The 27005-nt window shown below is 47.8% G+C and overlaps 1 protein-coding gene across 2 annotated transcripts in view; it reads left to right on the top strand.

Annotated features, from left to right (window-relative positions):
- Positions 1 to 27005, top strand: part of LOC146859518 (CD5 antigen-like) — a 722585-nt gene that overhangs the window by 592658 nt on the left and 102922 nt on the right. For both annotated transcript variants that reach the window (XM_085650226.1, XM_085650227.1), the window contains one exon: positions 21680 to 22000. In XM_085650226.1, coding sequence (XP_085506352.1) covers positions 21680 to 22000 — 321 coding nt within the window. The remainder of the gene's footprint in view (positions 1 to 21679; positions 22001 to 27005) is intronic.

A 27005-nucleotide genomic window follows, 5' to 3' on the forward strand; every position in this document is an offset into this window, starting at 1 on the left:
GCCCTTCCTGTCTAAAGTACTTGAGCAACATGTACTAAAATATATGTCAAGCTATCTGGAGTCTAACCATCTACTCCATGAGAGGCAGGCAGGCTTCCGTGCACATCACAGCACCGAGTTGGTCATGCTCTCGGTGCTGGACGATCTCAGAAGGATGGCTGACAGTAAAAGACCGAGCGCCCTGATTTTGTTAGACCTATCAGCGGCGTTCGATACTGTCAGCCATTCCATTCTGTTGAATAGGCTAGCTGGGTTTGGAATTCAGGACTTAGCCCTCCGGTGGCTGGAATCATTTCTATCTGGGAGAACCCAGAGAATCCAGATGGGAGATAATGTATCAGGAGTGGGAAGTCTGACTTGCGGCGTCCCCCAGGGTTCAGCTCTATCCCCACTCCTGTTCAACATATATCTACAGCCCCTGATTCATACACTAGCGGGGATGGGCTGCCGGGTGTTCAACTATGCCGACGACACACAGTTGCTGCTGGGCATAGGTGACACAGCACAAGCCCAGTCCCACGCTCAGGACATTCTTAGATACACGGTCAACTGGATGTCCACCAACCAGCTTAAAATTAACCCCGAAAAGACAGAGGTGCTGGTAGTACCATCCAAGTGCTCCTCCTGGAGTGATGTGTACTGGCCCCAGGAGCTGGGCCCAACTCCACAGCCAGCAGCCACGGTAAAAAGTCTGGGTATTAAATTGGACAGTGCCCTCTCAATGACCAACCAGGTTTCTACCGTGGTTGGCACCTGTACAGGTCTTCTAAGACAGTTGCGCAAATTAGTCCCTCTCCTCTCCCAGTCGATGCTACGCACTGTGGTCTCAGCTACCATAGTATCTAGACTTGACTATGGCAATGCGCTCTACTTAGGCCTGCCAAAAATGCTGACAAACAGACTTCAGGTAGTCCTAAATGACGCCGCAAGACTTATTTTTAACCTTCCGCGGAGAACGCACGCCTCTCCACTACTAAAAAGTCTACATTGGCTGCCAATTGGACAGAGGTCCGTTTTTAAAAGCCTTTGTATAGCCCACAAAGCCATCTATGGGAAGGCCCCGACCTATATCAAGGAGCGGATCGAGATATATAGGCCGGAAAGAAATCTCAGGTCCGCTGATGCCAATCTCCTTGTATGTCCTCGTTTTAAACTGTCCACAATGGGAGGGAGATCCTTTTCGGTTTTACTACCGAACCTCTGGAACGCCCTGCCTGAGACACTCCGAAAGGAGGGAAATCTACTCCGTTTCAGGAAAGCCTTGAAGACAAATTTGTTCAGAACAGCACTCAGCTCAGCCTAAGTACTCCCCCTTTTCGATATCCCGGATGTTATGTTCTGTGGTCAAAGCGCCCTGAGACCTGCAGGTGACCCAGGCGCTATACAAACCCACTATAACAATAACAATAACAACTGATACGACAGCTCAGTACTATAATAGTGATTATTATGCAGAAGACGGAAATGAAGAAAGTAATAGTTACTAGGACAGCCATAGACAAAGAGAGGGAGTAGTTTCAGTGCCAGTGGATCAGAATGGACCGTATGTCAAGGTGACTACAATGGGTGTGTCAGAACCTTTTTTGTTGGACACTGGTGCTGTGAAGAGTTCAATTATGCATTCAAAACTCCCTGGCGCACCTTTGTCTGGCGAAATTAATGTTTTAGTAGGTTTTTCAGGCGCCCCGGTTAAGAACCCAATCTCTAGTCCTATGCCCCTTTTTGTTGGTCCTTGTATGTTGGAAGCACCGTTGATTCTTACGACAGGTTGTGGTGAGAATCTGTTAGGATTGTATTTGTTGAAAAGATTACATGCGACGTTGTATTGTTCTCCTTCAGGAGTACAACTTACATTAGGCAGAGAAGTGATTTCTCCAAAGTATTTGTCGAAGACTGAATTACCAGCTGAATTGTTGAGTCTTCCAGATGCCCTTTGGGCTACTGGTCCCAATGATGTGGGCCTTTTGGAAATACCACCATATGTAATCACTTTGAAAGAAAATGTTACAATGCCACGTATTCCCCAGTATAAGATTTCTAATGAAGGTGAGAAAGCGTTGTTGGAAATAATATATGATTTAATTGAAAAAGACGTAATTGAAGAAACAAGAGGCAATGTATGTAACAGTCCGGTTTTGCCTGTTTTGAAATGTACTGATGCTTCACAGCCACCTGTTTACAGGTTCGTGATTGATCTTAGAAAAGTCAATAAGATAGTTGTGCCACAGTTTCCAGTTGTTCCTGATATATCTGCCTTGTTGACCATGATTTCAGCTTCCGCCGCCTGGTTTTCCGTAATTGACTTGAAGAATGCTTTCTTTAGTATCCCAATTGCCGAGGAAAGCAGGGATATTTTCGGCTTTAGTCTAGGAGGTCGAAGTTTCCGCTTTAAACGCGCTCCACAGGGTTACTGTGAAAGTCCTTCAATATATAGTCAAGCTTTAAAAGTACAGCTTGATACAGTTGTATTACCTGATGGTGCTACCCTAGTTCAATATGTTGATGATTTACTAATAGCTGCAAATACTGAGAAGATTTGTAAAGAAGCAACCTTGTGTTTGTTGCGTCATTTGTATGATTTGAATCACAAAGTGTCCCTCTCTAAGATGCAATATTGTCGACAAGAAGTAACCTACTTAGGTCATCTCTTATCGAAGGAGGGAAGGAAACTGACCCCAGAGAGAATTGAAGCAATTTCAAAATTGAGTGTGCCTAGAACACAGAGAGAAGTGCGTGCTTTCTTGGGCATTACATCTTACTGTAGGCAGTGGATACCAAGCTTTTCCTTGTTGGCTAAGCCTCTGATAGCATTAACCCGTGAAGATGTGCCAAATCCCGTCCCATGGTCTGAAGATTGTCAGAAAAGTTTTTTGGGAATTGCGTAAAGCATTATGTTCGGCTCCTGTGTTGGGAACTCCCGACTACGGTAAGCCTTTTACATTGTATGTTCATTAGAAGGAAGGTTGTGCATTGTCAGTGTTGACAGTATTTTGGAGGTAGACAGCGTCCATGTGCGTATTTTTCGTCGACTTTGGATCCGGTAGCTAGGGCATTGCCGAGTTGCTTGAGAGCAACAGCGGCAGCAGCTGTTTCTATTCGACAGTCTGCTGGGTTAGTGATGAATAACACGTTGTTTGTAATGGTTCCACATGCAGTGGACACGTTGTTAAACAGGACCAAGACACAGCACTTAACTAGTGCTCGCTTGTCGAGTTATGAGCTGACATTGTTAGCGAGTCATGTACACATAAAAAGATGCAACACGTTGAATCCAGCTACGTTGTTGCCGATTGCGACAGAAACAGATGATGAGATTGAACAGCATGATTGTTTGTACAGAACGGAAGAAGAAACGAAAGGAAGAGTGGATCTTAAAGATACCCCTCTGGTTTAGTGTGATGGTACCTTATAGGTGGATGGTTCGTGCTTCAAGCTTCCGAATGGTGATACGACTGCTGCATATGCTATCACGACCTTGCACACGATTGTTGAAACTGCGCGTATACCACATAATTCGGCTCAGGCAGCAGAATTAATTGCACTTACACGAGCATGTGTGTTGTTGAAAGGAATGAAAGTGAACATATACACTGATAGCCAATACGCCTTTGGCGTTGCCCACAGTTTTGGATGCTTGTGGAAAGAACGTGGGTTCCTAACTTCACATGGAACTAAAATTCAGAATGGTCAGTTGGTGAATGATCTCCTCGAGTCATTGACCCTACCGTTAGAAGTTGCGATTGTGAAATGCAGTGCATACAAGAAAGTTACTGACGATGTTGGACGTGGTAATGCATTTGCTGACGAAGTTGCGAAAGAGACAGCAAAGAATGTGGCAACCCGAATGTATGTTGCAGGCCCTGCAAGATGGGTTGGTAATGTTGGAATGTGTGAAGATACGATAGAGAGTGTGAAGTCTCTTCAAGCTGAAGCCACAGAGAAATAATTGAGTATGTGGAGAGAAAGTAAGGGTAAATTGGATGAGAATGGTTGTTGGGTTGATTTGTCAGAACACCGACGATGGTTGTTACCCGATGTGTATGTACTTCCAGTGGTAACAATGGCTCATGGAATGGCTCATATCAGCGTGAAACGTATTTGCAAGTTGTTGGCTCCAGTATGGCTGAATGCTAAGATTCCCAAGTTTGCAGAAAATGTGGTCAAGAATTGTATGGTGTGTCTGAAATACAATCCTGGTAGGGGAACCCCAACTCCAGCTGGTCATTTTGCGCCTCCATCGTATCCGTTTGAGGTTTTGCAGCTAGATTTCATTCACATGGAAAGGTGTAACAACTTGAAATATGTACTTGTTGTCGTTTGCGCTTTTTCAAGGTGGATAGAAGCATATCCTCTGAAAGACAATACTGCTTTATCCACAGCTAAAATCCTCGTTAAGGAGTTCTTTCCTAGGTTTGGAATGCCGAGAATGGTATGGAGTGACAATGGGAGTGAGTTTGTGGGTCGAGTGATGAAGAATGTCTGTGAAGGTTTAGGCATAAATCAGAAGTTTCACGCTGCAAATCATCCCCAATCAGCTGGATTAGTAGAGTGCTACAACGGCACTCTAAAGTTGAAAATGGCTAAGATTCAGGCGAGTTCTGGTCTTAAATGGCCTGACGCTCTGCCCTTAGCACTCCTATCCACAAGAATGACTGTGCATTCACGAGTGGGACTTAGTCCATATGAAATTGTCTTTGGCAGCCCGGCTAATGTATGGGGTGTGCCAAGACCGACAAAATTTAGCGAAATTGAACATCCGGTACTGCTTGATTACCTATATGAACTGACGACTAAATTGCGTGTCTTACACCAACAGGTTAGCGACACTCTGCCTCAAGTCTCTGAGACTCCAGGACACCCTATTAATCCTTGAACGTGGGTCTTGATCATGAATTTCAAGAGGACCAAGAATGACGAGCCTCGCTGGACTGGCCCTCATCTAGTTTTTCTTTCAACAAGATCAGCAGTTCGAGTAAAAGGGAAGAAGAACTGGATCCACGGCAGCCACTGTAAGAAGATCTCTTTGCCATTACCGTATGATCAGTGGGTCCAGGAAGGTATTGCTGACTCTGAAACTGAAACTATTCCTCGTTTTGTGCCATTCAGTGATGCACGCATAAAGGGAACAATCTCCGAAAAACAGAGTGACAATATTTTGCAAGAGGCTGTTCCACCGTCAATCCGATTAGACACTACCGAGCCTGAACTTTTGTTTCACGATCAGACAGTACCTGAAAAACACAGATACAACTTAACGTCAAAAATTATGGACAAATAAAATTTCTTTCCTTCTGCTATTTTTGATACCACAGCTCTCCCATCTGAAGAACTATTTTGATTTTTGTTTTTCGAACAACCATCCGAGTTCCGCTGTAGGGTCGCAGTGTTAAGACTTTGGAGTACAAGCAGGAGACGTTAGGTCCACGGTTCTGGTTGGTCTAGGGCGTTTCCTTGGACCGACAGACGTATTCCTTAGCAGAAGACACCAACCGCCGCGAACAGCACGATTAGAGGATGGAGTTTTTCAAGATGGAGAGACCCGCTGATGGAATAAATTCCAGGAACCGAATATGTAAAATAATGAAGAGCAAACGTTTTATAATATTATGCCTGTTTGTATTAGTTAGTATGATGATATTTTCCGTAGGCTTTATATTGTTGTCTTTAAAAGTGTCATTCGCACCCACTTTACAACCCGTACCTCCTCCTACTGTTTCCCCTCACTCTTTTCACCCTTTACCTGAACATGAACAAGCTAGACGTTCTGAGTTCGTAAACAATTCATTTATTCAGCTTTTGCATCAGCATCAACTAGTTATGAATACAACGAATTGCTGGGTGTGCGGTTTGATGCCACATACCGTAGATAAAGGTATTCCATATCTAGTGTTACCATATAGCTATAATGGATCATCATGGGCATTCCAGACTATGTTTCTTTTTGCACTTGAGACATATCCCCCGCGACCACCACGTTCCATTAGACCTAGCACAAACTATAAAGCTTTGATGAGAGGAGTAGCAGACATGAGCAGAGCTATCAAAGCATATTAATCTATTCCTAAAGATGAATTGCGACCTTATATTGGGTGGAACGCGACGGGGTATAGTATTAGTCTGGGCGAGAAACAGCGTAGAAGTTCATCCCCAATTTGGATCGTACCTCACATGGGTCGGTTTTGTTTACAAGGCAATGGTCAGAATCCGAGAGCTCAACTAGGGAAGAGTAACTGTACTGAAACGTATACTTTTCCATCACAGTTCTCCCCTGCGTTTTTAGCTGCCAAGGGTACATATTTTGTGTGTAATGATCGAGCATATACATGGTTGCCCCCAGATTTCTCGGGCACGTGTTATATTGCAAACCTGTTACCGCCGACATTTACTGCCGCCTCTGATTATCACAAGACCAGAATTGTGAGAGGTGTTATTAGTCAGGATGATACTGCCGGTCAGGAAGCAGGAGACTTCTTTTTGGGTTTCCTGCCGTTTTGGGGTCCGATGGTCAACAGTAGAAACCTGAGACAACTGACTCGAGTACAAAAACAAAGCAAACCCAACGACGGACCAAGGTTAAGCACTTGAACTCCAACTGTTTTCCTTCTTAAGATTGTACACTATATTTGTGTACGTGGTGCAACAACTTCCAACATCCGTCGTTGTTAGATGCAAAGCAAGATAAGAGTTTTTACACAAAGGAAGGTGCACTCAGATGACAAAAGTCCAGATCGATATATATACTCAAAGTTTTCTTGATCTTCTTTTTTATTGAGCAAAAAGGACAGCCAACGCGTTTCGTAAACGTTTGCCGTGTTGCTGCTTTTCCGGTTACCATACCGTCGGATATCTATTGAACGCAGAGATAATTTGGTCCAACAATGGATTTTTTACTTCTATGAGTGAATATTGGTTGCAACTGATTACTTTATACCGTCAAGTAATACCTTCTTTACCTTTATATTTTAAGACGTGTTACTAGACACTTAATTTGCGACACGTTACTTTGATCTGGGAACTCTTTGATTCTACGACTATGGAATGTGATTTTCTTTTATAACCAACCCCGTGCCCTGAAGAAGTTCCTGTGTTTTAGGAACGAAACGCGTTGGCTGTCCTTTTTGCTCAATAAAAAAGAAGATCAAGAAAACTTTGAGTATATATATCGATCTGGACTTTTGTCATCTGAGTGCACCTTCCTTTGTGTAAAAAAACAGCTGACTCGAGTAGTTGAATCCACTATAAATGTGACGGCTGGTGCCCTTGGTAATTTGACAGCTGAGCTCCAAGCGGATCGCCTCATGACGTTGCAGAACCGTATGGTTCTAGATGTCATACTTGCAGACCGTGGTGGGGTATGTAAAGTTATCTAATCAAGTTGTTGTATTTTCATACCAGATAACGCTCCGAAAGTCTATCAAGCCATTTCCAAATTGCATAAGATATCCGAATCCATACACGTAGATAAAGGAGATTGGTCGATGTTGGGGTGGTTCTGGGAACTGATATCAGCTTGGGGATGGAAGATTCTAATAGTCATTGGAATGATCCTAGCTATCCTTTTTCTGTTCTGTTTATGTATACAGTGTGCTCCTGTGATGTGTAACGTCTGCATTACATCATGCATAAGGAAACCTGTTAGAAAAGGTAGACGGACCGGGAGGGTCGGCCGGGGTCAGGAGGAGAGGTCTCCGGGGAGAGCCGTCTCCAGCGATCGTACAGACAAGTAACTTCCCCCCCCACAGACGGATACCACACACGGATAAGGTTCAGTGTTCTTTATAAGCACTTCTTAAGGTACGGTTGAATGATACAAGGAGGTCTGGACTCAGGGGTCCCCTCGATTAGAGTCTTGCAAGGTAGGAAAGGGGGTAGCGGGACAGTCTGTTTACCAGTCAGGTAGTTCGGATGATATGATGAGCTCACAATCCTCGAGCTTGGGGGTTAGGTGGTACGGGCCGCGGCAGCGCCAGCAGGTCCCAGAAGGATGGACGATGTACGGTCCGCGGCAGCGCCAGCAGGTCCCGGTGATGACGGACGTTACAACGGGCCGCGGCAGCGCCAGCAGGTCCCAGGAAGATGGTCGATGTACGGTCCGCGGCAGCGCCAGCAGGTCCCGGTGAAGATGGTTGTTACAACGGGCCGCGGCAGCGCCAGCAGGTCCCCGGAAGATGGTGATTGCAGAAGGCCGCGGCAGCGCCAGCAGGCAGGACGATGGATCACAAGGGCGGGCTACGGCAGCGCCAGTAGACCGTCAAGGCTGAGTTCACTCGGTGTCTCTCGACTCCAGGATACAACTGCCTTCCTGCTCCGGAGCTGCCCCAGTTATAGGGCTGGTGCCCTTTGATGTCCGGACCCTCGCACTTGGAGGTCGGAGGGTCCGGGATGAAGGTGTCCAGACACCCAGCAGGGGGTGGAGCCAGTGCCTGGGGGAGCTGGGGCGATCGGCACCTGGCGGGGGGAGAGCCTTTGACACCTCGTTCTCCCATTGACCTGTCAAGTGGTCCGCTCACCTCCTGGGTGGATGGTGGTGCCGGGATGTCGGGGCCGGCCAGGCCCGGGGTTGGGGTCGGGATGAGGCCACGCGGCCGCGTGGTGCAGGGCCCAAGATGGAGGCTTGGCTCGGTCGGGGAAGCCGGTGGGGCTGGACCCCGTGATGAGTAGTGGTCCGAGGGCAGACGATCCGTCGGGGGACGGGGTACAGGTGCTTGTCGCGGGGGTATGCCTGGTGGGCCGGAGCTCGGGCCCGGTCGTGCGGGGAGGGAGCAAGTCCTCTGGGTGGCCTGTCCAACATGCGTCCCCCCCAGCTGAAGGCGGGGAGAGTCACCCATCTCCTTGGGGACTCTCTTCGTCGAGGCGGAAAAAGCGGGACAGGCCATCCGCGTTGGCATGGTCTTGGCCTGGTCGGTGCTCCACGGTGAAGTCCATTCCCTGCAGGGAAATGGACCAGCGCAAGAGTTTTGGGTTCTCCCCCCGCATCTGCATCAGCCATTGCAGGGGTCGATGGTCTGTTTGTACCCGGAAGTGGGTACCGAAGAGATAGGGTCGGAGCTTTTTGAGGGCCCACACTACTGCGAATGCCTCCCTCTCGATGGTGCTCCAACGCTGTTCTCGGGCCAGGAGACGTCGACTGATGAAGGCCACCGGCTGGTCATGACCTTCGGGGTTCAACTGAGAGAGGACGGCCCCGATGCCGTGGTCGGAGGCGTCGGTTTGCACCACAAATTCCCGACTGTAATCGGGGGCCTGGAGCACGGGGGCGGTGCACAGGGCGGCCTTCAGCTTCTCGAAGGCCGCTTGACAATCAGGAGTCCAGGTAATCCGTTTCGGTTGGTTCTTGGACGTGAGACCCGTGAGGGGCCCCACGATGCTGCCGTAGTCCTTCATGAACCGCCGGTAGTAGCCGGTGAGCCCCAAGAAGGCTCGGACCTCGGTCTGGGTGACGGGGGGCTGCCAGGACTGGATGGCCGCAATCTTAAGTTGTAGGGGGGCCACCAGCCCGCTCCCCACTTGGTGCCCAAGGTAGGTCACAGACCCTTGGCCGATTTGGCACTTGCCGGCCTTAATGGTGAGGCCGGCCCGCTGGAGGGCGTGTAGAACCTCTTGGAGGTGACGGAGGTGGTCGGACCAGTGGCGGCTGTACACAGCTATATCGTCCAGGTAGGCAGCGCTGAACTCTTCGAGCCCCGCCAAGACCTGGTTCACAAGGCGTTGAAACGTGGCGGGGGCATTCTTCATGCCAAAGGGCATGACCTTGAATTGATAGTGGCCATCGGGGGTAGAGAAGGCTGACCGTTCCTGAGCCCTGGGTGTGAGGCCGATCTGCCAGTAGCCCGCCGTTAGGTCGAAGATACTAAGGTAGCGGCCGGCCCCCAGCCGGTCGATCAGCTCGTCTGCTCGGGGAATGGGGTGAGCGTCGGTCCGGGTGACAGCGTTCAAGCCCCGGTAGTCGACGCAGAATCTTAGTTCAGGTGCGGTGCCGGGGGCAGCGGCTTTGGGAACCAATACAACCGGACTGGCCCAGGGGCTGTCCGAGGGCTCGATGACCCCGATTGTGAGCATCTTGGCCACTTCTTCTTGTATGCAGGCCCGTACCCGATCTGGTACGCGGTAGGCCCGGTGTCGGACAGGGGGACTGTCCCCGGTGTCTACGTCGTGTAAACACCAAGGGGTGACCCCGGGGGTGAGGGAGAACAGGGCAGCGAACTGCAGCAGGAGGTTCCGGCAGTCCTGGCGTTGCTCCGAAGTGAGGGTGTCAGAGAGCCGGACCCCGTCCACGGAGCCGTCATTCTCTTGAGTTTTCAGGAGATCCGGGAGGGGTTCGGAGTCTTCCTCTGCCCCACTGTCTGTAGCCATCAAGAGGCTGAGTTCTGAGCGCACAAAGTGTGGTTTGAGTCTGTTGGTGTGGAGGACCCGAAGGGGGTTCCGGGAGGTCCCCATGTCGACGAGGTAAGTGACGGGGCTTTTGCGCTCGACCACTTTGAAGGGCCCCGTCCACTTATCTTGCAAGGCACATGGTTCGGTGGGGGACATCACCCATACTTGCTGACCCGGCTCGAATTCAACGGAGGAGGCATTGTGATCATACCACCTCTTCATGTCCTCCTGGCTGGCCTCGAGGCTCGCCTTGGCCATCTCCCTGAAGCGCCGTGTCTGGTTTCGTAGGGCCAGGATGTATTTGAAGACGTCTGGGGGGGTCGTTAGGGGGGCCATCTCCCAACCTTCCTTGACTAGGCTGAGGGGCCCTCGCACAGGGTGCCCGTACAGGAGTTCAAAAGGGCTAAAACCGAGGGACTTCTGGGGAACTTCCCGGTAGGCGAAGAGGAGGCACGGGAGTAGTACATCCCACTGGCGACGGAGGGGCTCTTCCAATCCCCCAATCATCCCCTTGAGAGTGCGGTTAAAACGCTCCACTAGTCCGTTTCCTTGGGGGTGATAGGGGGTCGTGAATCTGTAGGTGACCCCGCATTGTTGCCAGAGGGACTTCATGTATTTGGATATGAAATTCGTGCCTCGGTCGCTGACGACTTCCCGGGGGAAGCCTACCCGGGAGAAGATCCCCATCAGGGCCCGGCCAACCACCGGAGCTGTCACGGTCCGTAGGGGCACCGCCTCGGGGTAGCGTGTGGCATGGTCCACTAGCACTAAGATGAACCTGTGTCCTTGTGCCGTGCGGGGGTCCAGAGGCCCCACAATGTCGATCCCCACCCTCTCGAACGGGGTGGTGACCACAGGGAAAGGTTGCAGGGGGGCTTTCAGCTTCCGACCACTCTTCCCGCTGGCTTGGCATGTGGGGCAAGATCGGCAGTGGTTCAGGACGTCATTCCTCATTTTTGGCCAGAAAAAGTGGGTCACCAGGCGACTGTACGTTTTGTCCTGGCCCAGGTGTCCAGCCAGGGGGACATCGTGGGCTAAGTTGAGCAGGAAGTCTCTGAAGCGGAGAGGTACCACCAGAACTCGACCGCCCCCCAGCTCGGCGATTCTTTGCTCGCTGTAGAGCAGGTCGTTATCCCAGTAGACCCAGTGAGTTCCGGTGGCGTCCCCGGCGTTTTGGACGCTGGCTTGTTGGCGGAGTCCCTCGAGGGAGGGACAGGTCTTTTGTTCCTGGCGGAACTGTTCTTGGGTGGGCCCCCCCTCTTGACGCCACTGAGCCAGATCCGGAAGGTCCTGGGGTTGCGCGTCCTCTTCGGTTGTCGGGTCTGGGAGGCCAGTTTCGCCATTGTCCTCTACTGGGGCGACCGGGGGTGGAGGTGCTGGCCATTCGGGCTCTTCTGATCGGGGGGCGGCACGGGCGGCCATGGACCGGGTGGCTATGCAGGCCCAGTCCGGGAGGCCCAGCATCCCCAGGTGCTCTCTTCTCTCGACGGTGGCCCACGGGGAACTCTCGAGATCATTCCCCAGGAGGCAGTCCACGGGGGCATCGTCCCGGACCGTCACCTTCAGCAGGCCGGAGACCCCTCCCCATTCGAATGGAACGCAGGCCATTTTACACATACTCTCAGAGTTATCTGCCGAGCGGACGGGGCAGAGAATGTTCGGCAGGATCTGTTCGGGCTTCACCAGGTGACAGCGGACGGCCGTCACACTGGCGCCGGTGTCACGCAGGGCCTCGGCCCTCTGTCCATTAATGGTCACCCATTGACCGTATTTCTTGGTGTTGGCGGGTAGGGGAGCCCGCGGGACCATGTCCCTTCCCCCTAAGCATGCCAGGACCATGGCGGCCGGTTCCCACCCTTGCTGGGTCGGCTCGTACTCTTCGGGTTCCTCCGATAGTCGCTCTTCCCCCAGGGCGGCGGCCGCTACCTGGCAGGGCTTGGGCGTTTGGTTTAGCGGACAGCTCGGGTCATTGGCGTAGTGGCCTAGTCGCTGGCACCGGTGGCACGTGACGTTGGCTCGGAACCCAGGCCGCAACGGGGGGTTGCCCCGGCCGGCCGGAGGCGGGGTGCTGGCCACGGGGGTTGCTGGCAAGGTGTCTCTCCCTCGACCTTGGCCCCCTCCTCCTCCCCGAGGACGGTGCGGGCCTTGGCTGCTTCTGTTCTGGTCGTGTGGCCCTTTCCGGCCCACTCGGGTGCTTTCCCATCGGTCAGCTTCGGCGGCGAGCTGCCGGGGGTCAGTCAGCTTACTGTCGAGGAGGTGCTGCCTGAGCTCGACGAAACAGTTGTTTGACAGGTGCTCCCATACCATCAGGTTGAAGAGTTGTTCGTAGGTGGTGACCTGACTCCCCTTGATCCAACCCTCGAAGGCACGGCTGAAATAGTTCACGTACTCTACCCAAGTTGTACCTGGGATCCGGGTGCAATCTCTGAACCTCTGGCGGTACATCTCGGGTGTGAGGCCGTAGCGGGTGAGGAGGGCAGCCTTCATGTGGTCGTAGGACGTCATTTGGTGATCTGGGAGCTGCAGTAGGGCATCACGACCCTCGTTGATGAACCTCCCCCAAAGTCCGGCTCCCCAATCACTCCGGTCGATCCGGTGGGAGGTCATGGCGATCTCATAAGCTTTAAACCACTGCTGTATGTCGTCTTCTCGGACATACTCGCGGACAACATCCTTGGGGATATGGACTTTTTTCTCAATTGGCCCCGGGGTGTGTGGTCGCTCCGGCACCCCCAGTTCCTTATTTTGTTTTCGCAGTTCTATCTCCGCTAGTTGGCGTTCGTGCTCGAGCGTTATTTTTTTCTCTTCCAGCTCTCTCTGTCTCTGTTTTTCCTCTCGTTCCTCTCGGAGCCGCATATGCTCGAGGTTGAGTTTCTGTTCCGCTAACTTGAGTTCCCCATCCATCTTGAGTCGTGCCATCTCCAACTCGTGTAATCTGACCCTGTCTCTTTCTCGGATTTCCTCCTGTGAGAGGCCCGTTCCCCGCTCCTCGGGAGCCGTGGCGTTCTCCTCCGGTGTGATGCTGTTTTGGTTGGAGGGTCCTGTGATCCCCGTTTCCGTCCATGACTCAAGGGCGCGCTTTAGATCATCCTTGGTACTTAGGCCGGTGGTAGCAATGCCAAGTTCTATGCAAAATTGTTTCAGTTCGCGGTGGTTGTATTCTTCTAATTTCTCCATTTGGAACTTCTCGGTGGGGCTGCTATCTTTGGTCGACATCGTGCTTTGTCGTGGGTTGAGCTACTCTCTGTACGATTACGCGTTGATTCGGATCGCGCCGCTGGCCACCAATGTTAGAAAAGGTAGACGGACCGGGAGGGTCGGCCGGGGTCAGGAGGAGAGGTCTCCGGGGAGAGCCGTCTCCAGCGATCGTACAGACAAGTAACTTCCCCCCCCACAGACGGATACCACACACGGATAAGGTTCAGTGTTCTTTATAAGCACTTCTTAAGGTACGGTTGAATGATACAAGGAGGTCTGGACTCAGGGGTCCCCTCGATTAGAGTCTTGCAAGGTAGGAAAGGGGGTAGCGGGACAGTCTGTTTACCAGTCAGGTAGTTCGGATGATATGATGAGCTCACAATCCTCGAGCTTGGGGGTTAGGTGGTACGGGCCGCGGCAGCGCCAGCAGGTCCCAGAAGGATGGACGATGTACGGTCCGCGGCAGCGCCAGCAGGTCCCGGTGATGACGGACGTTACAACGGGCCGCGGCAGCGCCAGCAGGTCCCAGGAAGATGGTCGATGTACGGTCCGCGGCAGCGCCAGCAGGTCCCGGTGAAGATGGTTGTTACAACGGGCCGCGGCAGCGCCAGCAGGTCCCCGGAAGATGGTGATTGCAGAAGGCCGCGGCAGCGCCAGCAGGCAGGACGATGGATCACAAGAGCGGGCTACGGCAGCGCCAGTAGACCGTCAAGGCTGAGTTCACTCGGTGTCTCTCGACTCCAGGATACAACTGCCTTCCTGCTCCGGAGCTGCCCCAGTTATAGGGCTGGTGCCCTTTGATGTCCGGACCCTCGCACTTGGAGGTCGGAGGGTCCGGGATGAAGGTGTCCAGACACCCAGGAGGGGGTGGAGCCAGTGCCTGGGGGAGCTGGGGCGATCGGCACCTGGCGGGGGAAAGCCTTTGACACCTCGTTCTCCCATTGACCTGTCAAGTGGTCCGCTCACCTCCTGGGTGGATGGTGGTGCCGGGATGTCGGGGCCGGCCAGGCCCGGGGTTGGGGTCGGGATGAGGCCACGCGGCCGCGTGGTGCAGGGCCCAAGATGGAGGCTTGGCTCGGTCGGGGAAGCCGGTGGGGCTGGACCCCGTGATGAGTAGTGGTCCGAGGGCAGACGATCCGTCGGGGGACGGGGTACAGGTGCTTGTCGCGGGGGTATGCCTGGTGGGCCGGAGCTCGGGCCCGGTCGTGCGGGGAGGGAGCAAGTCCTCTGGGTGGCCTGTCCAACAAAACCTGTATCGAGAAACGAGCTAAGCAATAAGATGATGCTGCAGCAACATCTCCATGAATTTATGGACATCGACCTGGATTCAGACTAAAATGAGTGTGGTTGTTGCCTATGTAAGGGCAAAAGTAGGGTCTGTGGTACTGTGAAATTTGGAACCGTGTCGGAGGCATGGGCCTATCATGCCGACTTTGGTATCAGCAATCCGCAAATGACAAAAGCGGTATACATGAGTGTTTTCGTCATGTTTCTTCGATGAATTCACTGTATATACGATGATACGTATCGAGCTTTTGGGTTCCATTTTAGATCGGTAGCCATTTTGTGATTGCCCTCACATAGGCCGTGCACGAAGGCCATGCTAAGGTCTAAAGGACACGTACACCTTCTGTGACTTCTTCGTGACCCATGCAAGCTGACTCCGCTGCCCGGGGTCAATCCTGTCCGGCCAGTTCCTTCTGCCGCGGCCGAATGAGATTAGCATCAGGGCTCGACACACCATAAAGTCCTTTCATCCTACATACTTCCTGACCTATCTCTTTCACATCTGACTGTTTCCTATTTTATGGCTTGTTTTACGAGGAGGGGTTGCTCGCCTTTAATGGGGTTTTCCGATATCTGATGAGGGTTCTGAGCCTTGCTGGGTAAATAATTATGGGCCGGATGTACTGAAATGTGGGAATGTCATCATGACTCTGCTTTTCCTTTGTTGTAGAAATATGTGAATGACCACTTGTAAAGTAAGGGCGGTGTTGCCCAAGGCGTAATATTTTGTATAAAAGAGAAGACTGGTTTTTGGTTAGAGAGCAGTCTCCTGAGAACATACACCGTGTTGTACTTCTCGGACACCTGTGATTGGTCTGCAGCCAATAGATTCGATCTTTGACTTCACCAAGAAGACTCTGTGTTTCTGTAGTCTGAAACAGGAAGAACTCAAAGTCTTCGGGTGTGCACCCTGGCACCGCTGGGTTGTTGGTTCCGAAAAACCCAGTACTTCACCTCCTGCTGACGGACTATACAGCTCCTGGTCTGGAGCACTGCCGAGCATAGTAGTAATCCTGCCCCCTCCTGCTGACGGACTCAACCGCTCCTGGTCCGGAGCACTGCCCAGTATAGTGGTAATCCTGCCGCTGCTCTCTCCTGCTGATGGACTCTACAGCTCCTGGTCTGGAGCGCTGCCCAGTGGAGTGGTCATCCTGCCGCTGCTCCCTCCTGCTGACGGACTCAACCGCTCCTGGTCCGGAGCGCTGCGGAGCATAGTGGTAATCCTGCCGCTGCTCTCTCCTACAGACGGACTCAACCGCTCCTGGTCCGGAGCGCTGCCCAGTAGAGTGGTAATCCTGCCGCTGCTCTCTCCTGCTGATAAACTCAACCGCTCCTGGTCCGGAGCGCTGCCGAGCATAGTGGTAATCCTGCCGCTGCTCCCTCCCGCTGACATACTCAACCGCTCCTGGTCCGGAACGCTGTCCGGAGCACGCGTCTGCAATTAGAAACACAGTCGCCCAGAAAAGTCGGAGCCTTTCTAGTGCCTTCCGCTGCAGAACTCTTGCTTGAATGAGAATCCATCGTTCTCTGCATCAGCCTCATTTTTCTCTTTATTGAGTAACGCATGAGACATCTCACGCTTGGCTTATATTTTTTCCTTATTCTTGACTACTACCTTAACAGTGAGGCAAGCGCACACTCTCAGGACAAGAGTGGATTCCGTGCTTATATTACTTTTGGGTTTATTGAATCTTTTGGATCGTTTCCTTGGATCACAGCTTGGCTACTTGGTCAAGCCCTGTGGATGCCGTCATCAGTTACAACTGCTTGCAGATAACACTTTTCTGTGTGAACGGCAGGTAAGTTTGTATTGGTGGTGGCGGGACTTATGACTTCTTCCCTTTGCATGGATTGTACATAGCAGGTTGTCTGACGGTGTGCTGGTAACCAGTCTGACACAAACAGAAATTCTCAAATTCCCACAATGTTTCATTATAGAACGAGTGCACCATGCCCTTGGGCTTCAGCCACCCCCCCCACCCCCCGGGGCTATGGCTTGACTGCCAGATTTCTAAAGAGGACTAGATCCTATAGGAGGTACTGTCTATAAATGATATCAAATATGATTGCTAAAATGTAATGATATTCCAAGATAATACTAAACTTGTATAGAAACAGGGAAGTACATTTGACGCCATGAAACAGAAACTCAGGCCAATGTCCCGCTAAGCTTAAAGTACTCCACCACTCAAAATACCTCTTCTGTGACCCTCCCAAACTGTCCTGGAGTTGGATAGAGGAATGGCAATCCAGAGTGACATGCACCATAAGAAAGATAAATGATAGGACAGACACAAATGGCAACGGGGCAAGTGTCTACAACAAGTATTTCAAGGACAACATAAGGATAAATACGCTGCTTACCCATCAAAATCATCTCTCAGGGAATATGTGACAATGGAATGCTTAGATTCAGGACCACGATGGAAAATACTTGTTACGCCCACTTGATCGGTCTTCACTCTCCTCTCAGTCAGTATCATGCTGAGACAGGCCTCATAAAGAAGATGGTCCGCATTAGAGTGCTGTGGTTGAGGTGACAGATACTCTGCTCTGATCTTGCTTCCTGAGGCATGTTTATTCTCCAGAACTCATACCCTGGGAAGCCTCACTTTGCTCTTAACTTTGTTTAATGGAACCATGACCCCTTGTTATTCTTATGCAATCAATCTTTTCTTTATTTACTTGTTCTATGGGGTATTTGTTTTAGGGATACAGCCTACGGGGCTCACAGGTGTAGTTTGTTTGTTACTAGATATATGCATAACATCAATTGCAGCACACTTTTTTATTTCTACATGTATTTAAGATATTTCCATCCATACATTTTAGTAGCCAAGCACATGCACAATATAGCTAGCCCCCTCCATTGCCTCTCTTTGTCAACGTGCTTGTTAACGAAATAAAACATGGAGCTGCGCTTAGGAGGGCAACAAATCAGCATACTATTGCTTCAAGAAATCCACCGTCTTTCCCCAAACGTTTTCACTCTTTTCCCTTCATTTTTGCTGAAATTTGTGTTTGTTGTCCTTAGGACTCGGAGCACTAAACATGATGACATTGGCTTTTATCCACTTGGCACATTTAATTTACTTGTAAAGTACAGTGGTACTGCATGCACCCAGCCTTTAAACATGTCCCAGACCTGTCATTGCATATTGTGTGCATAGTTTTAAACTGCCATTTCAACCTAGCAAAATAAACATTTTCCCATCCTTAAACCTTCCTTTTTAATGTATATACATCACTCCTAGGGTAGGCACTACACAGCCCAAATGGCTGGGTGAAGTGTATTTGAAAAGTATGATATGAATTTTATGTTTTACATGTTCTGGTAGTGAAAAACTCCTAAAATCATTTTTCACTACTGCAAGGCTTGTTTCTCCCATAGGATAAGATTGGGTTGCATTATTACACCTAATAATGGGTAACTTCTAAATAGGAACAGGTACACAGTTCGTGTTTAGTGTCTTTGGAATTATAATTAAAATCCTCTTTAATGGTAAAGTTGGATTTTAAATTACAATTTTGTAAATGCCACTTTGAGAACTTTGGCATTTTCCTGCCTTAGTCATTTAGTGACTGCCCTTGGGTCATATGATTAGCTGAATTTGGCAGTTGGAGTTTGTGTATTCTGCTCAGTCAGCTGCACATAATCAAGAGCTTGGGTATGACTGGATGGACCATTACTGACAGGATGAAGGGTGCAACTGGGCACAGACCCACTTGCAACTGAATAGGCTGAGTCCTGCCTTCACATAAAGGATTGCATACCCCCTGTAGTTAGGCTGGAGCCAGAACAGGGGAGCCAGGAAACCTGAGCACTTCATAGGGAATTCTCTAGAAACTTCTCCCAAGACATCAGGTATAAATGTTGGACCTCAGACACCAACTCTCCACTCAGTCCACTTCTGGATCTGGGGAGGACTCTACCAGGAAGAAGGACTGCAGTGCTGTTGAAGAACTGCCACACTGATAGACTACTGCTCTGCTGGCCTGCTGTCCTACTGTCCTGTTGCTCTGCTTCCCTCCTGTCGGAGTGAAACCTAGAACCACCAGAGTGAGTCCAAGGGCTAGTTGGAAGGCCTCCTGATCAGAGCCTTAGGAACAGACCAGGCTCCAACAACCTTGAACCCAGAATCTGGCCTCTGGCCTCTGTGCAGCCAGCCCAGTCCTGGACCCTTGGAAGTGAGTCTGAAGGTGCTCTGTCAGCACAACTGTGGTCTCAGCAGAACTGATGCATCACCTCTGCTGCATGACGCAAATCCCAGCAGAACCAACGCATCTCCTCTGCTGTACCATGTCCATTATTCGGGATTTACAATCATTGGATGCAACCTCAATGGCCTTGTGAATGCAACAGTTGGGTCCCTGTTGGTGGCCACTCAATCTCACACTTTGCTTGAGTCCTTTTGTTGCAGCCGATGACCTGTGTGAGGCGTGGTGCAAACATAATCTAGAAACTGGGGTTACGCTTTCTTTTCTGGGGTGCATAAGTAATTTGTTCACCTGATTACTTCTTTCTGCTACATGTCTAATTGAACTAGATTGTCAGCATGACAGTACATTTAAGAGAACTGTCCAATCATGCAGCCTTGTAATTCAAATACGAAACACCCATTCCCATTCTTCTCCACCATGGAGAACTAATGCACAAAACGTCTTTAGAGATAGCCTCAGGAACATTTCCATAAAATATTTCCAGATCAACATGGGGTCTGTTAGGTCTCCTGAGACAAACTGGAAGGCATACGGATTGGGGGAGATGTGGTTTTGAATTTGGCCTACCAAAAAAAGAAAAATAACAGAAATTCTATATTCTAAGAATTCTCTCCACTAAGCGGAGTGTGAATATCAACTGAATAGATCTGATATATCAACAATTATCAAGGTTGGGGTAGTTCCTCCTTGGTCAAAAGGGTCACCAAACATTGATCCGAGTGGCTGGTAGTCCTGTCACAGGAAGACAGGTCAGATCTTGGTGCCGTCACACAGCTGTTAGGGTGTCATTCTTCATCATTGGGTGCTCCTTATCAGGGCGGCGCTGCAATGCCTGATGGGCCTGGGGGATCTTTGTCAGAGATCTTTTAATCTGAAAAATGCCGTATCGATGAGTGCAAGTGAGGAACCTAAGTAACCGTGTAACTAGTGGTGTGAATGAGTGGTGATATCCTGTCGACAGAAACATGCATTCGATTATATACCATGGGATTTATATTTCTGCAGATGAAATATCCTTCACCGTTGTGATGGAGTAACCTGCCCACCAACAAATAAACCAGGCCCTCAATGGATTACTTGACCTTTGGGAGCTTGCTTTGCTTTAAAGCGTTTTTCTATATATAGTGTGGTTGTGTGACCTCTTCGTGTAATAAACTCACTACCTGTACTGGGTCCATTGAGGTTCGGTTGTTTAACCTTCGCCCAACCAGGCCTAATGTTCTTGTCCCACTGGTAAGGGCTTGTACAAGGGCTAATTGCAATGTTCTACCTTTGTAGACTCATAGTGAGTGTTATCTTTAGGTGCAAGCACCCAGTAATGTATTAATGCTCACCTCTAACATCTGCTGTGTCCTGCACATCATGAGCTCAGAGCCTGGAACTCAGCATCTCAGGTTCTGCGGTCAATAATTTGAGTACAAATAAACAAAGTGATTGTAAACCTTGGTAATTACAACACCTAGAACGAAAGAATGTATGGGATGAAATGCTATAAACAAAGGAATCATTAAGGGCAGCAGTAACAGAGTACCTTGGCTGCCTAACACTCAGTCAGCTCACCCAGTTTAAAGTCTGGTGGACCACCAGGTTTACACTGATAGAGCAAAATGTACCCATTCAGTGTAAACCTTCCTCCGAAGGCCAGAGAGAATATGGAGCTTCAGCGGTAAGCCATTCTACCCTATTTAGAATGGGGAGTCAGATGTCTTTATACTGTCTACCAAATCCATGAATATCCTGGAGGTGAGGGAATGTTAAAATAAAAATATAAAATAAAAACTATCCTTACACCATGGGAGAAAACTCCACTGGTGTTGGGGCTATTCATTTTTACTTTGCCAAAGCAAACTCCCACTCTAAATAACATTGTATAAAACATTGAGATAGTGGTTCATACAAACCCAATGAGTTCCCTCAGGGCAGACAGTGAACTTTAAATTGGGTGGGTGAAGTGCTGCCGGACATACCACCCTGACTGCCTTCACTCCACCTGCCAAAATCTAAATTGGGCCCTAAGAAGTGGCGTCATACACTGTACAATTCTATCGTCTAATTGTTTAACGTTCTTCTAAGATAGACTCTAATGTTGTTTTAGGTATGCTTCTAAAAACTCCCATGGGACTGATTTTTTTTTGCTGATGCACATGATTGTGAAACACTAGTAACTAATGCTGCATCATGTATTATCAACAGTCTGTTTGTACACAATTAATATACTTATGTATTTAATGGTGAGCTTCTGCTAATATGCTAGAATCTCGAAATGGCATTATTTATTTAAAGACTATTGCTAGATCATATTCGGTATATACATTCAGGATTTACAGAGACAATGCTCAGCTTCTCAGATCTGTTTGTCCACCTGTGATCTCAGAGAGGAGAAGCAGTGAGCTGACTGCTGACATGGTATCTCTTTACTCACCTTCAATTGTCTCCTTTCTAGAGGTGGTTAATGTACTCAATATCTCTTCCCTTCTCTTCCACTGGTCACAGGTGGTGCTGATGAGATATTGTATCTCTTTACTGACCTTTGAATGTCTCCCTTCTGGAGGTGGTCAATGTACTTAATATCTGTTCCCTTCTCTTCCACTGGCCACAGGTGGTGCCGATGAGATCCGCTTGGTCAATGCTGGTGATGCCTGCAAAGGGAGAGTGGAGGTCAGGCATGGGAAGCGATGGGGTACGGTCTGCGATATTCACTGGGATAAGAAGGATGCTGAGGTGGTCTGTAGACATCTTGGATGCGGATCAGCTTTATATGCACTAAGTGGCAATGAAGTGTTTGGAGCAGGATGGCACCAAGTGTGGCTGAGTCGGATTCGATGCACAGGAGCAGAGGCGTCCTTCTTCGACTGTCCTCATGATGCGTGGGGACATAATGCCTGTCACATCAGACGTGATGCTGGAGTGCAATGTTCAGGTGAGAGAAAGGAGCACAAAGGGAAATATTCTGTTATGAAAATTAATATCGTGAACGATAAGAATGCAGTAATGTTGTGATTGCTGAAGAATTGGACAGCGCTAATTGGGTGCAGTGGGTATATGGTGATACCTCATCTCCAGGTTTATCACTTGGTGATTCACAACCATTTGGGTATCCCAGAGTGTGATGCAGGATGACTCATTGATTGTGGCAGAGGCATCCATTTTGTGATGCCAGAGCTCAGGAAAGTCCTACCGGGTTTAGCCAGTGTGAACATGTCTCTCCCTCTAGAAGGGTGGAATGCTACCCCCGCCGTCAGAACTGGCGGGGGGGGGGGGGTAGTATTCCAAAGCGTTTGACACCAAACACGACATGTTTTGATGCAGCCATCTCAAAGTTAGCATTTACCGCGAGGTTATAATGCACTTAAGAGTATATGGTGTGGCTGCATCACAGAACATATCACAATTGAAATAAGTCAGCGCACAGCAGAAAAATAAACATAGGAACTACTTGTAACTGAAATTTTCACACAATTCTGTACCAATGTTTGACATTTAGTGCGTGCAAACCGGAAAAGGCTCCAACCTCAAATACAATCAAAAACAACAGATGCAACAGCATCTGGATACCGGCTGCACAGCTAAAGAAAGTAAAGAAAACACTTCACAAATTACATTAATTAGACTCAGCAAATTATCTACATGGGAATATAAACATAAAACATCACAATGTTTCAATTTCTCAAAAATGATTCTCTTTCAATTGTTGAGCTATAAAGATTGCAAATAAAAGATCCTATACAATTCTTTGATAAACAGAACTGATATTCAAATCTACCAGAAGCAACGTATACTTAATAAATCTTAATGAAATCACATCAACAAGAGTAATTGTTTCACAAAAAAAATGCCGTTGTTGTGGTTCATGCCCAATGCATTTCGGGATCACTCAGAATCCCTTCTTCAGGGGCCTGTATTAAAAAATGAAGAACAAAAATGCACAACATTATAGAATGATAATTGTATCTCTACAAAACTGGCCTAAAGATACATTCAACGACTCCAGAGTGATATAAGCCTGTACGCGCACAAATCCAAACAATTATCAACCATGGACAGTGATATATATACACCAGTGATACAAATATTGGTTAATAATTCGGAATAAAAAAAGAAAAGAAAAGACCAAAGATCTCCACACCCTTAGTGCACTGATGAATGCTGTGGATAAATAAACAGAGAAACACTCCTAAATCTCCTCAGTAAATAATTCTTACTTCACAACACTACAGCCTCATGTGTTGATGCTGATCGCTGCAGTGAAGTTCACTGTAATTCATAATGAAAGAAAAACGAAAGAAACCATAATTGGCATCCTAATATTATCGCGTTGACAAACCACCAGGCTGAATTAACCAGTACCCATGCTCGATACTCACTTTCAAGAGCAAACACAGCAGATCCTTAAAGATGCATAACTTGCCAAAATCGCACTCCATATGCTGAAATTCAAAGAAATATGAACTGAGCCCATTCCTATCCATGCAACAAAAAATGCTGAATAACGAGAGTCCTGTAATAACAAGCATTTACAATGCAACAGGTCTCGCATTTGTAAATTTTAGAGCTATCGTACACTAAAACTACGGACCCAAATCACTCCATTCCAATGCTCGCAAGACTCCAAGATTACATCAGGTGTGATAATGTAATGTTAGCACGTATTTGTTATCTTAGCTCATCCTGCTATCCTTACACACTTGGAATATATTATGACATTTATTCAGAATTAATAAGGGCAGAAGTTACAACTAAAAAAACTGCCTGCAGCACTGAGCCCATATACACTATAAGACGAGCATATTTTCAAATACAAATGCTGAGTTTTAAGCACGACGGCGTGCTTGTCTACAAAATCAGGAATTTTCACGCTCGCTGCTAACATTAGCTGCAATAGTAATTACGACCCAAATCACTCCATTCCAATGCTCGCAAAACTCGCAGATTACATCAGGTGTGATAGTATAATGTCAGCACGTAATTGTTATCTCAGCTCATCCTGCTATCCTTACACACTTGGAATATAATGTGACATTTATTGAGAATTAATAAGGGCACAAGTTACAACTAAAAAAACTGCCTGCAGCACTGAGCCCATATACACTATAAGACAAACATATTTTCAAATACAAATGCTGAGTTTTAAGCACGACGGCGTGCTTGTCTACAAAATCAGAAATTTTCACGCTCGCTGCTAACATCAGCTGCGATAGTAATTACGAGCCAAATCACTCCATTCCAATGCCGCAAAATAAAGACAGCTAAACCCTTCTAGTAAAATAAATACAACGACCTAAATAGCAGTACAACTCTTCCCGAAAAATAAATTAAAACAAAATAAATAGCAGAAATGGACCATCGTACACTAAAACTACGGACCCAAATAACTATATTCCAATGCTCGCAAAACTCGCAGATTACATCAGGTGTGATAGTATAATGTCAGCACGTAATTGTTATCTCAGCTCATCCTGCTATCCATACACACTTGGAATATAATGTGACATTTATTGAGAATTAATAAGGGCAGAAGTTACAACTAAAAAAACTGCCTGCAGCACTGAGCCCATATACACTATAAGACGAGCATATTTTCAAATACAAATGCTGAGTTTTAAGCACGACGGCGTGCTTGCCTACAAAATCATGAATTTTCACGCTCGCTGCTAACATCAGCTGCGATAGTAATTACGACCCAAATCACTCCATTCCAATGCTCGCAAAACTCGCAGATTACATCAGGTGTGATAGTATAATGTCAGCACGTAATTGTTATCTCAGCTCATCCTGCTATCCTTACACACTTGGAATATAATGTGACATTTATTGAGAATTAATAAGGGCAGAAGTTACAACTAAAAAAAATGCCTGCAGCACTGAGCCCATATACACTATAAGACAAGCATAGTTTCAAATACAAATGTTTAGTTTTATGCACGACGGCGTGCTTGTCTACAAAATGATGAATTTTCACGCTCACTGCTAACATCAGCTGCGATAGTATAGTTACAGCACGAAATTGTAACATGAAATCATCCTGCCGTCTTTACATACTTAGAACATGGGATGAGATTCGAGAGGGATTAATAAAGTTAGAGCTTGCAAGTATAAAACACCCGAAAACAGTGAGCCCATGTGGTTACAACAACAAAATAGCACCAAAGGCTAAACTGATGTTCCTTATAACACGAGCACAGTTGTAAATAAGAAACGTTTGTTTTGGGCAAATGTATACCATTTTACACATCAACACGCTTCACGCTCGCTGCTGATATCAAGTATGATCGTATATTTACGGGACTTCATTCACACATCAAATCATCCTGCTATCCTTACGAAGTCAGTACATGGTGTGCCATTTGTTATATATTCATAAAGGCACAAGGGACAATTATAAAAGAGCCTGAAGCATTGCGCCCATGTACACTATTATTCAAGGGTTTCCTACCCGCATCCACGCTACGCGCACACAGCCACTTCGCAGTGCCCTTCAATTGGGAATAATGTGTGAAAAGGGTAAAAAAATCGGAAGACAGAAAGTCTGGTATGGTGTGAAGCGTCAACTTGTTTGTGGCAGCTAAAAAACGAAAGAAACCAGGCCAAGATAATTAAGTACATTGAGATGGGCAGTATAGATTGTAATCTCTTCGTTCCCAGCTTCAAAGACATGCAAATGAAGACACAGAGTGATGCGAAAGGTCTTTTCCATTCCAATGCCGCAAAGTGAAGACAGCCAAACTCCCGGGAAAATAAATAAAAATAAGCCCAAAAGCAGAAACGGACCATCGTACACTAAAATTACGACCCAAATCACTCCATTCCAATGCCGCAAAATAAAGACAGCTAAACCCTTCCAGTAAAATAAATACAACGACCTGAATAGCAGTACAACTCTTCCGGAAAAATAAATTAAAACAAAATAAATAGCAGAAACGGACCATCGCACACTAAAACTACGGACCCAAATCACTCCATTCCAATGCTCGCAAGACTCGCAGATTACAGCAGGTGTGATAGTGTAATGTCAGCACGTAATTGTGATCTCAGCTCATCCTGCTATCCTTACACACTTGGAATATAATGTGACATTTATTTCAAATTAATAAGAGCACAAGTTACAACTAAAAAAACTGCCTGCAGCACTGAGCCCATATACACTATAAGACGAGCATATTTTCAAATACAAATGCTGAGTTTTAAGCACGACGGCGTGCTTGCTTACAAAATCAGGAATTTTCACGCTCGCTGCTAACATCAGCTGCGATAGTAATTACGACCCAAATCACTCCATTCCAATGCTCGCAAAACTCGCAGATTACATCAGGTGTGATAGTATAATGTCAGCACGTAATTGTTATCTCAGCTCATCCTGCTATCCTTACACACTTGGAATATAATGTGACATTTATTGAGAATTAATAAGGGCAGAAGTTACAACTAAAAAAACTGCCTGCAGCACTGAGCACATATACACTATAAGACGAGCATATTTTCAAATACAAATGCTGAGTTTTAAGCACGACGGCGTGCTTGTCTACAAAATCACGAATTTTCACGCTCGCTGCTAACATCAGCTGCGATGGTAATTACGACCCAAATCACTCCATTCCAATGCTCGCAAAACTCGCAGATTACATCAGGTGTGATAGTATAATGTCGGCACGTAATTGTTATCTCAGCTCATCCTGCTATCCTTACACACTTGGAATATAATGTGAAATTTATTGAGAATTAATAAGGGCAGAAGTTACAACTAAAAAAAAATGCCTGCAGCACTGAGCCCATATACACTATAAGACAAGCATAGTTTCAAATACAAATGTTTAGTTTTATGCACGACGGCGTGCTTGTCTACAAAATGATGAATTTTCACGCTCACTGCTAACATCAGCTGCGATAGTATAGTTACAGCACGAAATTGTAACATGAAATCATCCTGC

Source organism: Triturus cristatus, chromosome 3_2 (genome assembly GCF_964204655.1).
Source record: "Triturus cristatus chromosome 3_2, aTriCri1.1, whole genome shotgun sequence".
Lineage (NCBI taxonomy): Eukaryota > Metazoa > Chordata > Amphibia > Caudata > Salamandridae > Triturus > Triturus cristatus.